The sequence below is a fragment of the Bombina bombina genome, chromosome 3, assembly GCF_027579735.1.
Source record: "Bombina bombina isolate aBomBom1 chromosome 3, aBomBom1.pri, whole genome shotgun sequence".
NCBI lineage: Eukaryota > Metazoa > Chordata > Amphibia > Anura > Bombinatoridae > Bombina > Bombina bombina.
In genome coordinates this window covers 1,238,933,364-1,238,947,351 of record NC_069501.1, presented here as the reverse complement: position 1 = coordinate 1,238,947,351, position 13,988 = coordinate 1,238,933,364, and the positions used below count along the sequence as shown (strand labels likewise).

The window sequence follows — 13,988 nt, the reverse complement described above, 5'->3', positions numbered from 1 at the left end:
GTACCCTGGACAGCACTTGTTTATTGGTGCTGTCCAATCAGCAAGGACAACCCAGGTTGTTCACCAAAAATGGGCCGGCATCTAAACTTACATTCTTGCTTTTCAAATAAAGATACCAACAGAATGAAGAAAAATTGATAATAGGAGTAAATTAGAAAGTTGCTTAAAATTGCATGTTCTATCTGAATCACGAAAGACAAAATTTGGGGTTTCGTGTCCCTTTATTTGCTGCTCTACATAATGTAAATAAAAAAATAATAAAAAAAAAAAAAAAACAGAATACGTCAATGTCCCTTTAACAGGGCATTTAAAATACTTATTTGGCCGGCAATATAGCGGGAACAAGGGACGCAGAACCTTACTGAGGTACATATGCAAAGGTGTTTTATGTTATATATCGTACATAATTATATTTTGATTTTTTTCTTAAAAAAAACTAAAAAATATTAATTTGGTTTGTTATCTGGCATTTGTAAGTTTGCAGGAAAATCTGATTAAAATGAAAACTATAACTCTGTAGACAGGTTTTCATATCTATCACTACCAATCATGTAATGTGCACTCGGTTGGTTGAGTGACACCTCGAGGCTTCCCACGTGAGCTAAATGCGGCATAAAAGAGGCGATGCTTGCAGCATCATGTAATCAATATCGCTATGGGATATTGGAGGCGATAGGAAGCAATATTATAATATACTGACACTGCGACCACTACCCCCATAGATGTTAGCGCTGCGGAATCTGTTGGCGCTCTACAAATAACCGGTAATAATAATAATGTAGAAAATGAGAGGTACCTGACAATCACTTTTATTACATTACTGTTTTGAAGGCAAAGGGTGGTCACACCAAATATTGATTTGATTTACAATTTTCGTCTGTTAACTCACTTTGCATTTTGTTAATAGATAAAAAAATTATTAATTCTATTTTTAAAAGGATTCTTACTTTATATAATGTTTTCACGCCTGCCTACAGCTAAATAACTTTATTCAAGTTTATTTTGCTTAATATGCTGCGATCACAGAGAAATAAAAATTGGAACTTACTTGCTATCAGGAATACGTATCAGGCTGTATACAGGGTAATCTGAAAACCCACCGTGTTCCACCTTTAAATCCCTTTCTGGACAAAGGCCCTGATGGAATAAAATATGCAAGTGAATTCCTGAATTCTGTTTACATGGAAAGCAAAAAAAAAAAAAAAAAACGTAACAATAGCCAAAATGTAACTGAGCAACAAGAGAGAGAGGGAAGTTCACACCGATCAGAGCACAGTGACAACTCTGGGTGCGATAATCAGCACCAATAGGTATAACCTGTACCATGCTCACCTAATACAGAGAACATTCCATAGCCTGGCCTACGGATAGGAAACCAGGTTTTAAGAAAAAGGACCGTAAATACATGGAACAGCCCTTTAGCAGATATGGCATTTTTATATGTATATAGGGACGGATTATAATGACAGTGCAGGACGCCATAAGCAATATCGCTGGACTGCGCTAACATTAGCGCACAACTTGATATTTCAAGTCTATGGTAGATTCCAATTACCGGAGAAGGGTTAGCATGGCCGACATCGCTCTAGTGCAACCTACATTTTCAGTGAATATTGTGACCGTGCTAAATAGCGCCAATATTACAAGTTGAAAGTTATAGGTTGTGCATAAGTGAAAGCCGAAACTGCTCTAGAATATTTAAATGCGGCTTAAGACCTGAAGTGAAAAGGTTAAAAAATAAAAGTATTAGAATCATATATACACTTTTCTTAAATTGCAGCTTGGCACCCCTAGATTTCACAGTGTGTACAGTTATAACTATTCTATAAAAAATCCAAAAGATAATTTTTCTCTCTTTCTTAGGAAACTGTAATCAGACAGCTGATTTAGCTGTACAAATAAAAATATATAGGGTTATTTAACACTCCTGCTTGAGCATTAACTGCACTAGAAGTAAGCTTTTTGCACGAATCGGGTTGCGCTCATATTATGTTTGCTTATTGGCTTGCTAAAAGTAGCCACCAATAAGCAAGCGCTATCCAGGGAGCTGAACCTAAAATGGACTGGCTATTTTAGGTTCAGCTCCCTGGATAGTGCTTGCTTATTGTTGGCTACTTTTAGCAAGCCAATAAGCAAGCATAACCCAAGTCCTAAACCAAAAATGGGCCAGCTCCTAAGCTTTAAATTACTGCATTTTAAAAAAGTTAGCAAGAGAACAAAGAAAATTTGATAATCGGAGTAAATTAGAAAGTTGCTTAAAATTGCATGCTCTATCCAAGTCATTAAAGAAAAATATTTGGGTTTAGTTTCCGTTTAAAGGGACATGAAACCCACATTTTGTTCTTTCATGACTCGGATAGAAAATACAATTTTAAAATTTTTTTAAAAAATTTACTTCTACTATCTAATTTCCTTTGTTCTTTTGGTATCTTTTGTTGAAAAGCATACCTAGGTAGGCTCAGGAACAGCAATATACTACTGTGAGCAAGCTGCTAATTGGAGGCTGCAAATAGTAGTAGTGCTGGAGAAAATACTGTGTGACATGGTGCCTACGTCAAATTTATTCAATATAATCTTCATTCCTCAAAGAACCAGTATCCTCCCTTCAAAAAAAAGCTGCCCAGAGCAGTGAAACGTCCGTCAGATAATTATGCACAGGGGGACGTCTCATGGATACGGTCACGCTGCAGGCACAGTAGGAACTTGTGAGAACCTTTCTTTATTTGTATATTGTGAATACAATTAGAGCTTCTTTGTACATGAGACTTTGAAGATTATATTGACTGAATTGGACTGCGAAATAGTACTCTTTGATGACTGTATTTTTACTTATTATTTGGTGCGCTGTGTTTGTACACTTTTTATTTTCTGATTTTTGAGTTTTTAATTGTCACTCACACAGGGTGTGATTTACACTATGGACTAAATTAGGAGTGGATTACTAATGTTTAAAAGCGAGCGATAAGGTGTTTATCGCAGGTGTTTGCGCGCGTCGGGTTTATCGCTAGTGTTACAAATTGAAAATAAACGCAATCGCATGATCGCTATTAAAGTTAACACTCATCAGGTTAGCGCATACTCAGAGCTCTGGTTAACTGTTTTGCGAAACAAAAAAGTGTCAAAAAGCACATCAAAAATACATTACAAATTACATTTACACTCATAATAACACCATCTAATAAAAAAATTTTAAAACAGTATTGCACAAAAACGTTATAAGGGTTCAAATTTATGAGAACTCAGGTGTTAGAAAAAAAAAAGGGCAGGCAAAAGGCTTTAACATTGAGATACATACAGGCGTACCTCAGAGATATTGCGGGTTCGGTTACAGTCACTTTTTGGATTGTGACATCTGGGGGCCCGGGGCTCTCCAATGGTACCCTGGAACAGCTGCCACTCTCTCGGGATCACCCCGAAACTACGACTTAGCTATTATGGGGATCTCTGTACTCCTATGGCCCTATGGAGTCGCCAGCCTGTCTAGAGGGGCGGTGATCTCTTGATCAGATAAGGCTCTTATCAGATGGCAATTGTGTATATAAGCTGTGTGTTTGTCCCAATAAAGCCTGTTTGTGTTTCACCCCAATACTGGTCTCGTCTGGTTATTAGGATGGGCTACTTGCTATAATCACTTTCCCACTATACAGCTACAGGTTCCAGTGGCCCTTTTGGCGGAGATACCCAGTCGGGGTATCCGGGGTCCGTCACATATAGAAATATGTATTTATGAATACATAGAACATATTCTGCTATGTGAAGAACATTGGAATCTGAAATATTTTCATGTAGGGTTTGCGCACTTGAGAATATGTGATCGGGATTGCGCAAGAGAATGTGGTTTTAGTTTTTTCAACTCATAATATTTTCTATCCGAGTCATGAAAGAACAAAATGTGGGTTTCATGTCCCTTTAAACGGAAACTAAACCCAAATATTTTTCTTTCATGACTTGGATAGAGCATGCAATTTTAAGCAACTTTCTAATTTACTCCGATTATCAAATTTTCTTTGTTCTCTTGCTAACTTTTTTTAAAAAGCAGTAATGTAAAGCTTAGGAGCTGGCCCATTTTTGGTTTAGAACTTGGGTTATGCTTGCTTATTGGCTTGCTAAAAGTAGCCATCAATAAGCAAGCGCTATCCAGGGAGCTGAACCTAAAATGGACTGGCTCACATGCTTTAAATTCCGGCTTTTTAAATAAAGATAGCAAGAGAACGAAGAAAAATTGATAATCGGAGTACATTTTTTTTTTAAATGTATAGTTTTGCTTATTTTTAAATAACATTGCTCTGATTTTCAGACTCCTAACCAAGCCCCAAAGTTTTAGGAGAATACCAACGTATACCTACTCCAGCTTGCTCCTGTTTGTGTAAAGGAAGGGGGAGGGTCCTATATTTCCCACTTGCAGTGGGTGTTCCAGTAACCTTTTAAACAGAGGGGGATTCTAAGTACGTTTTTAAAAGGTTTTATACTGGATTTTTATATCAGTATCTGTGCATATTATTCTTTATAGTAGGGTCTATTACATGCTGTTATATGAAAATCGGTGTATACTGTCCCTTTAAAGAAAACAATTGGGTTTAGTATCCCTTTAAGATATAGAAGCAAACAGTCATTAAATTACAACACTTTTATCATTGATAATTATCATTTTTAAAAGAAATACAAAGTCAGTTAGTTACAGGTTTTATTCTTTTTTTAAAAGGAACTTCTAGCTAAGCTATAAACACATGATATAAGGACCAAATTAAACAGATATATTCCCTGGTTTTAATAAAAGTATAAAACATGAAATTGCTACAATCTATAGTTTACCTGGTTCTGTTTTGCGTTTAATCTTTGTGGGACAAGGAGTTGGAGAATCTCATTTCTTTTGCAGCTATCGTATCCTGCAACACAGATACCTGTAGGCAAAGAGATAGGATAAATACAGACGCCGAAGCTCATTACAGTGAAAAATAATCTACAGTTCACTCACTTTTATCCCCGATCCATTCAATAACTCGGGTGGGATCCTGTAGTTCAAAATCATGTAGATCTTTATACCTGAAACCAAATGAAAAAGGTCTGTGTTACCAAGCCGCAAATTAGCAAACGTTTGCTTTGTCACAGCTACACATTTGAGGACAGCAAATGTAATTTAAAGGGCTATGAAACCCAAAATGTTTTCTTTCATGGTTCAGATAGAGTATACGATTTTAAACAACTTTCTAATGTACTTATATTAATTTGTCTTTGTTCTCCTGGTATCTTTTGTTGAAAAGCAGGGTCGGACCATTTCTGGAGCACTATATAGCAGCAGTTTTTTTTTTCTATGCCGCTGTTGCAGATTTTCTACATTTTACAGTTTGTTTGTTTTTTCCATATTTGAATTAGACATTTTTTTAGTCCATAAAAAACATAAAGAAAAAGAAATTCAGTATAAAATGAAATATGCAAATAGAATATAAATATTAGTGGTTTATTAAAACCTAAACAGAGTGCAGAAATCAAAGCTATAGGTGATGTCAACAGTTGGTGCAGCCGGTCAAAACCCTTACTGCCCACGCCATTGCCTCAAGCAGGCGCATGCTCACATAGACTACTGGGCATGAGCAATCCTCTGGCTTTACAGGATTGTGCAGCATCGGCTGCAGACTAGCGCTATGATATTAAAGAGCTTTACCTAAGACATAGCGGAAGCTTCACTGAATATGGAGATCAAGAAAAAAATAAACTCTATAATAATACAGTGATTCTGCAAAAAGGGACACAGATGAAACAAGGAAACAGGAGAATGTCTCTAGGTACAGCCTGCTAGCTAATGAATAAAGTGACTGCATGCATTAACTCCTAATATACCACATTATGTAATGGTCACAGGAATTAAAGGGCCACTATTTATCATTTTAACCTCCTTACAGAATATTTGTATGCCTTCAAAAACAGGAGCGGGCTGACACTTTCTCATGAACCAGCATTCAGCTTCAAACCCTGCCCTTCTGCTCCTTAAACCTTGCATTCTCTTAAAGGGACATGAAACCATATTCATTTTAAATACATGACCCTTTAAAAGCACTTTCTATGTAAAACAAATATCCAGTCATTAAAAACCCCCAATAAACTTAAAGGGATATTACACCCAATTTTTTCTTCTTTCATAATTCAGACAGAGCAACAATTTTAAGCAACTTTCTAAATTACTCCTATTATATGTTTTTCTCCGTTCTCTTGCTATCCTTATTTAAAAAGCAGGAATGTAATTAGGTTCAGCACCCTGGATAGTGATTGCTTAATGGTGGCTACATTTAGCTACCAATAAGCAAGCATAAGCCAGGTTCTGAACTAGACAGACAGCAGTATGTTATATACACCGTACACAGCAGTACTGTAATCACATACTGCTGTCTGTCTAGTGCACACTACTCAGTATGTTATATACACTGTACACAGCAGGGCACTCAGTACTGTAAGCACATACTGCTGTCTGTCTAATGCACACTACTCAGTATGTTATATACACTGTACACAGCAGGCACTCAGTACTGTAAGCACATACTGCTGTCTGTCTAGTGCACACTACTCAGTATGTTATATACACTGTACACAGCAGGGCACTCACTACTGTAAGCACATACTGCTGTCTGTCTAGTGCACACTACTCAGTATGTTATATACACTGTACACAGCAGGGCACTCAATACTGTAAGCACATACTGCTGTCTGTCTAGTGCACACTACTCAGTATGTTATATACACTGTACACAGCAGGGCACTCAGTACTGTAAGCACATACTGCTGTGTGTCTAGTGCACACTACTCAGTATGTTATATACACTGTACACAGCAGGCACTCAATACTGTAAGCACATACTGCTGTCTGTCTAGTGCACACTACTCAGTATGTTATATACACTGTACACAGCAGGGCACTCAGTACTGTAAGCACATACTGCTGTCTGTCTAATGCGCACTACTCAGTATGTTACATACACCGTACACAGCAGGGCACTCAATACTGTAAGCACATACTGCTGTCTGTCTAGTGCACACTACTCAGTATGTTATATACACTGTACACAGCAGGGCACTCAGTACTGTAAGCACATACTGCTGTCTGTCTAATGCGCACTACTCAGTATGTTACATACACCGTACACAGCAGGGCACTCAATACTGTAAGCACATACTGCTGTCTGTCTAGTGCACACTACTCAGTATGTTATATACACCGTACACAGCAGGGCACTCAATACTGTAAGCACATACTGCTGTCTGTCTAGTGCACACTACTCAGTATGTTACATACACTGTACACAGCAGGCACTCAATACTGTAAGCACATACTGCTGTCTGTCTAGTGCACACTACTCAGTATGTTACATACACTGTACACAGCAGGCACTCAATACTGTAAGCACATACTGCTGTCTGTCTAGTGCACACTACTCAGTATGTTACATACACTGTACACAGCAGGCACTCAATACTGTAAGCACATACTGCTGTCTGTCTAGTGCACACTACTCAGTATGTTATATACACTGTACACAGCAGGGCACTCAGTACTGTAAGCACATACTGCTGTCTGTCTAATGCGCACTACTCAGTATGTTACATACACCGTACACAGCAGGGCACTCAATACTGTAAGCACATACTGCTGTCTGTCTAGTGCACACTACTCAGTATGTTATATACACTGTACACAGCAGGGCACTCAGTACTGTAAGCACATACTGCTGTTTGTCTAGTGCACACTACTCAGTATGTTATATACACTGTACACAGCAGGGCACTCCGTACTGTAAGCACATACTGCTGTCTAGTGCACACTACTCAGTATGTTATATACACTGTACACAGCAGGGCACTCAGTACTGTAAGCACATATTGCTGTCTGTCTAGTGCACACTACTCAGTATGTTATATACACTGTACACAGCAGGCACTCAGTACTGTAAGCACATACTGCTGTCTGTCTAGTGCACACTACTCAGTATGTTATATACACTGTACACAGCAGAGCACTCAGTACTGTAAGCACATACTGCTGTCTGTCTAGTGCACACTACTCAGTATGTTACATACACTGTACACAGCAGGCACTCAGTACTGTAAGCACATACTGCTGTCTGTCTAGTGCACACTACTCAGTATGTTATATATACTGTACACAGCAGGGCACTCAGTACTGTAAGCACATACTGCTGTCTGTCTAGTGCACACTACTCAGTATGTTATATACACTGTACACAGCAGGGCACTCAGTACTGTAAGCACATACTACTGTCTAGTGCACACTACTCAGTATGTTATATACACTGTACACAGCAGGGCACTCAGTACTGTAAGCACATACTGCTGTCTGTCTAGTGCACACTACTCAGTATGTTATATACACTGTACACAGCAGGCACTCAGTACTGTAAGCACATACTGCTGTCTGTCTAGTGCACACTACTCAGTATGTTATATACACTGTACACAGCAGGGCACTCAGTACTGTAAGCACATACTGCTGTCTGTCTAGTGCACACTACTCAGTATGTTATATACACTGCACACAGCAGGGCACTCAGTACTGTAAGCACATACTGCTGTCTGTCTAGTGCACATACTTAGTATGTTATATACACTGTACACAGCAGAGCACTCAATACTGTAAGCACATACTGCTGTCTGTCTAGTGCACATACTTAGTATGTTATATACACTGTACACAGCAGAGCACTCAATACTGTAAGCACATACTGCTGTCTGTCTAGTGCACATACTTAGTATGTTATATACACTGTACACAGCAGAGCACTCAGTACTGTAAGCACATACTGCTGTCTGTCTAGTGCACACTACTCAGTATGTTATATACACTGTACACAGCAGGGCACTCAGTACTGTAAGCACATACTGCTGTCTGTCTAGTGCACACTACTCAGTATGTTATATACACTGTACACAGCAGGGCACTCAGTACTGTAAGCACATACTGCTGTCTGTCTAGTGCACACTATTCAGTATGTTATATACACTGTACACAGCAGGGCACTCAATACTGTAAGCACATACTGCTGTCTGTCTAGTGCACACTACTCAGTATGTTATATACACTGTACACAGCAGGGCACTCAGTACTGTAAGCACATACTGCTGTCTGTCTAGTACACACTACTCAGTATGTTATATACACTGCACACAGCAGGCACTCAGTACTGTAAGCACATACTGCTGTCTGTCTAGTGCACACTACTCAGTATGTTATATACACTGTACACAGCAGGCACTCAGTACTGTAAGCACATACTGCTGTCTGTCTAGTGCACACTACTCAGTATGTTATATACACTGTACACAGCAGGCACTCAGTACTGTAAGCACATACTGCTGTCTGTCTAGTGCACACTACTCAGTATGTTATATACACTGTACACAGCAGGGCACTCAGTACTGTAAGCACATACTGCTGTCTGTCTAGTGCACACTACTCAGTATGTTATATACACTGTACACAGCAGGCACTCAGTACTGTAAGCACATACTGCTGTCTGTCTAGTGCACACTACTCAGTATGTTATATACACTGTACACAGCAGGGCACTCAGTACTGTAAGCACATACTGCTGCCTGTCTAGTGCACACTACTCAGTATGTTATATACACTGTACACAGCAGGGCACTCAGTACTGTAAGCACATACTGCTGCCTGTCTAGTGCACACTACTCAGTATGTTATATACACTGTACACAGCAGGGCACTCAGTACTGTAAGCACATACTGCTGTCTGTCTAATGCACACTACTCAGTATGTTACATACACTGTACACAGCAGGCACTCAATACTGTAAGCACATACTGCTGTCTGTCTAGTGCACACTACTCAGTATGTTACATACACTGTACACAGCAGGCACTCAATACTGTAAGCACATACTGCTGTCTGTCTAGTGCACACCACTCAGTATGTTACATACACTGTACACATCAGGCACTCAGTACTGTAAGCACATACTGCTGTCTGTCTAGTGCACATACTCAGTATGTTATATACACTGTACACATCAGGCACTCAGTACTGTAAGCACATACTGCTGTCTGTCTAGTGCACATACTCAGTATGTTATATACACTGTACACAGCAGGGCACTCAGTACTGTAAGCACATACTGCTGTCTAGTGCACACTACTCAGTATGTTATATACACTGTACACAGCAGGGCACTCAGTACTGTAAGCACATACTGCTGTCTAGTGCACACTACTCAGTATGTTATATACACTGTACACAGCAGGGCACTCAGTACTGTAAGCACATACTGCTGTCTGTCTAGTGCACACTACTCAGTATGTTATATACACTGTACACAGCAGGGCACTCAGTACTGTAAGCACATACTGCTGTCTAGTGCACACTACTCAGTATGTTATATACACTGTACACAGCAGGGCACTCAGTACTGTAAGCACATACTGCTGTCTGTCTAGTGCACACTACTCAGTATGTTATATATACTGTACACAGCAGGGCACTCAGTACTGTAAGCACATACTGCTGTCTGTCTAGTGCACACTACTCAGTATGTTATATACACTGTACACAGCAGGGCACTCAGTACTGTAAGCACATACTGCTGTCTGTCTAATGCACACTACTCAGTATGTTATATACACTGTACACAGCAGGGCACTCACTACTGTAAGCACATACTGCTGTCTGTCTAATGCACACTACTCAGTATGTTATATACACTGTACACAGCAGGCACTCAGTACTGTAAGCACATACTGCTGTCTGTCTAGTGCACACTACTCAGTATGTTATATACACTGTACACAGCAGGGCACTCAGTACTGTAAGCACATACTGCTGTCTGTCTAGTGCACACTACTCAGTATGTTATATACACTGTACACAGCAGGGCACTCAGTACTGTAAGCACATACTGCTGTCTGTCTAATGCACACTACTCAGTATGTTATATACACTGTACACAGCAGAGCACTCAGTACTGTAAGCACATACTGCTGTCTGTCTAGTGCACACTACTCAGTATGTTATATACACTGTACACAGCAGGGCACTCAGTACTGTAAGCACATACTGCTGTCTGTCTAGTGCACACTACTCAGTATGTTATATACACTGTACACAGCAGGGCACTCAGTACTGTAAGCACATACTGCTGTCTGTCTAGTGCACACTACTCAGTATGTTATATACACTGTACACAGCAGGGCACTCACTACTGTAAGCACATACTGCTGTCTGTCTAGTGCACACTACTCAGTATGTTATATACACTGTACACAGCAGGGCACTCAATACTGTAAGCACATACTGCTGTCTGTCTAGTGCACACTACTCAGTATGTTACATACACTATACACAGCAGGGCACTCAATACTGTAAGCACATACTGCTGTCTGTCTAGTGCACACTACTCAGTATGTTACATACACTGTACACAGCAGGCACTCAATACTGTAAGCACATACTGCTGTCTGTCTAGTGCACACTACTCAGTATGTTACATACACTGTACACAGCAGGCACTCAATACTGTAAGCACATACTGCTGTCTGTCTAGTGCACACTACTCAGTATGTTACATACACTGTACACAGCAGGCACTCAATACTGTAAGCACATACTGCTGTCTGTCTAGTGCACACTACTCAGTATGTTATATACACTGTACACAGCAGGGCACTCAGTACTGTAAGCACATACTGCTGTCTAGTGCACACTACTCAGTATGTTATATACACTGTACACAGCAGGGCACTCAGTACTGTAAGCACATATTGCTGTCTGTCTAGTGCACACTACTCAGTATGTTATATACACTGTACACAGCAGGGCACTCAGTACTGTAAGCACATATTGCTGTCTGTCTAGTGCACACTACTCAGTATGTTATATACACTGTACACAGCAGGGCACTCAATACTGTAAGCACATACTGCTGTGTGCAAGAAGAGTGTTTTACAATGGCACTATAAAGGCTAGCCCCACTATTAATATCAAATACCTAGTATTGTTTGGGTTAGTATTGTGGGTTGGTGCTTGTGCGAATTTTATTCTAAACTAACAAAAAGAGAAACAAGACGTTTCACTCCAAAGTACGCACTTGTAGCACTCTATAGCCCAGACTAGGGGTTGGACTTCTCAGTTTAATTTAAAATATAACTTTTATTGAAATAACAATTAAAATAGAATGGTACTTACAAAACAACACTCAAATGGTTAAAAGCCCAATGCTAGATAGAATTCTATAAATAATTCTGTACTGTGATGTCTAATTTACAGACATCTATTACATTACCAGTGTAATTATTATAATGGATATAGCCAAATAATATGATTGATTGATAGAGCGGGTGCCAAAAGGGTACCTTATTTCCAATTATTTACTATATTGGTAAGTCCCCTGTAGCTAATATACAGGCTGGTGGGAGGCAGAACATGTCTTTACAGATGAAAATACAGAATATACTAATAACATCCCGTTATGGCTGCGCTACATTGATGACATCCTCTTCATCTGGGAGGGTGACCATGATAAACTGGAACAATTTCTGAACCGATTAAATAACAACAACCTGAATATCAGACTCACGCATGAAGCAAACCAGATGAAAATAAACTTTTTGGATGTCACAATTTACAAAGATAGTCAAGGCAATATCAAAACTGACCTCTACAGAAAGGAGACAGCAACAAATAGTCTGTTACATAAGACGAGTGGACACGCACCGGGAACCATCAAAAGCCTACCTGTTGGAGAATTCCTCAGGATTAGAAGGAATTGCTCAGACGAACAAACATTTAAACTGAGAGCAGAGGAACTCACGGACAGATTGATCCAACGAGGGTATAGTAAAAGAAAAATCAAAGAAGCCAGATACAGAGCATTACACACCAACCGGAGAGAACTGCTATACAAGAAAAAGAAAACAGAACCACAAACTCCGAGATTAATCCTCACTTACTGTGACCAAACTCCAGAAATAATGAGAATCATAAACAAACACTGGAAGATACTAATGACTGATCCAGTATTAAAATCTCAATTAGGAGAACGACCAGCTATAAGCTTCAGACGATCAAAGAATATAAAAGATATAGTTAGTCACAGCCACTTTCAAACTAAGAAAACCCGATCAGCTTTCAGACCAGGGTCACATAGATGTGAAAATTGCAGTACATGCAAACATATGTTACCTATGACTGAAACAACTGATAGATTTGGAAAAAGACACACCATTAAAAGATATATCAGTTGTAATACTGAAGGAGTCATTTATGCTTTGCGCTGTAGCTGTGATTTAATTTACATTGGTATGACGACACGAAAATTAAGAACAAGATTAATGGAACATCTCAGAAATATCAAGAATGCGTCCAAAGACCTGGAAAATGGCAAGACATTGACAAGTGTGGCTATGCATTTCTTACAATACCATCAGTCAAATCAGGAAGAATTAAAATGTTGGGGTATAGAAAAAATCAGTTTAGGAATAAGAGGAGGCGATCTAGAATCAGCACTGCTCAAGGCTGAAAGTAGATGGATCTATCTACTTGACACAGTTTCCCCCAAAGGTCTAAATGAGCAGAACAACTTTTATATCTTCCTATAAAACAGAAAAAAGTATGTACATCATTTAATCAACTTATGAGTAAAGATAGCAGAAGTAGAACATGAATTACAAACTACCTATGTACATCCTGAAACAACTTCAACCTAAGATCACATCTCAATTAATAAACAAATATATCTAGTATATATCACAAATATATATACATAACCTAGAAATTTATTAATATTATTCACATCACATAATCACAGATTCTCACCAATAGCACACCAACTAACACTCATCACAGCCAAGGCCACTTTATTATTTTTTTAAAAAATAACATTGAAAGATATAGCACCATAACAGGAAAATAAGTAAGCACCAACCACCGAATAGATATTCAATAACATGAATATTGCAGAAACACACTATC

The 13,988-nt window shown here is 39.1% G+C and overlaps 1 protein-coding gene across 2 annotated transcripts in view; it reads right to left on the bottom strand.

Annotated features, from left to right (window-relative positions):
• WDR73 (WD repeat domain 73) overlaps window positions 1-13,988 on the bottom strand; it is a 114,123-nt gene that overhangs the window by 74,870 nt on the left and 25,265 nt on the right. For both annotated transcript variants that reach the window (XM_053708743.1, XM_053708744.1), the window contains exons 2-4: window positions 4,976-5,043; window positions 4,813-4,901; window positions 1,049-1,137 (exon numbers count right to left, since the gene is read on the bottom strand). In XM_053708743.1, coding sequence (XP_053564718.1) covers window positions 1,049-1,137; window positions 4,813-4,901; window positions 4,976-5,043 — 246 coding nt within the window. The remainder of the gene's footprint in view (window positions 1-1,048; window positions 1,138-4,812; window positions 4,902-4,975; window positions 5,044-13,988) is intronic.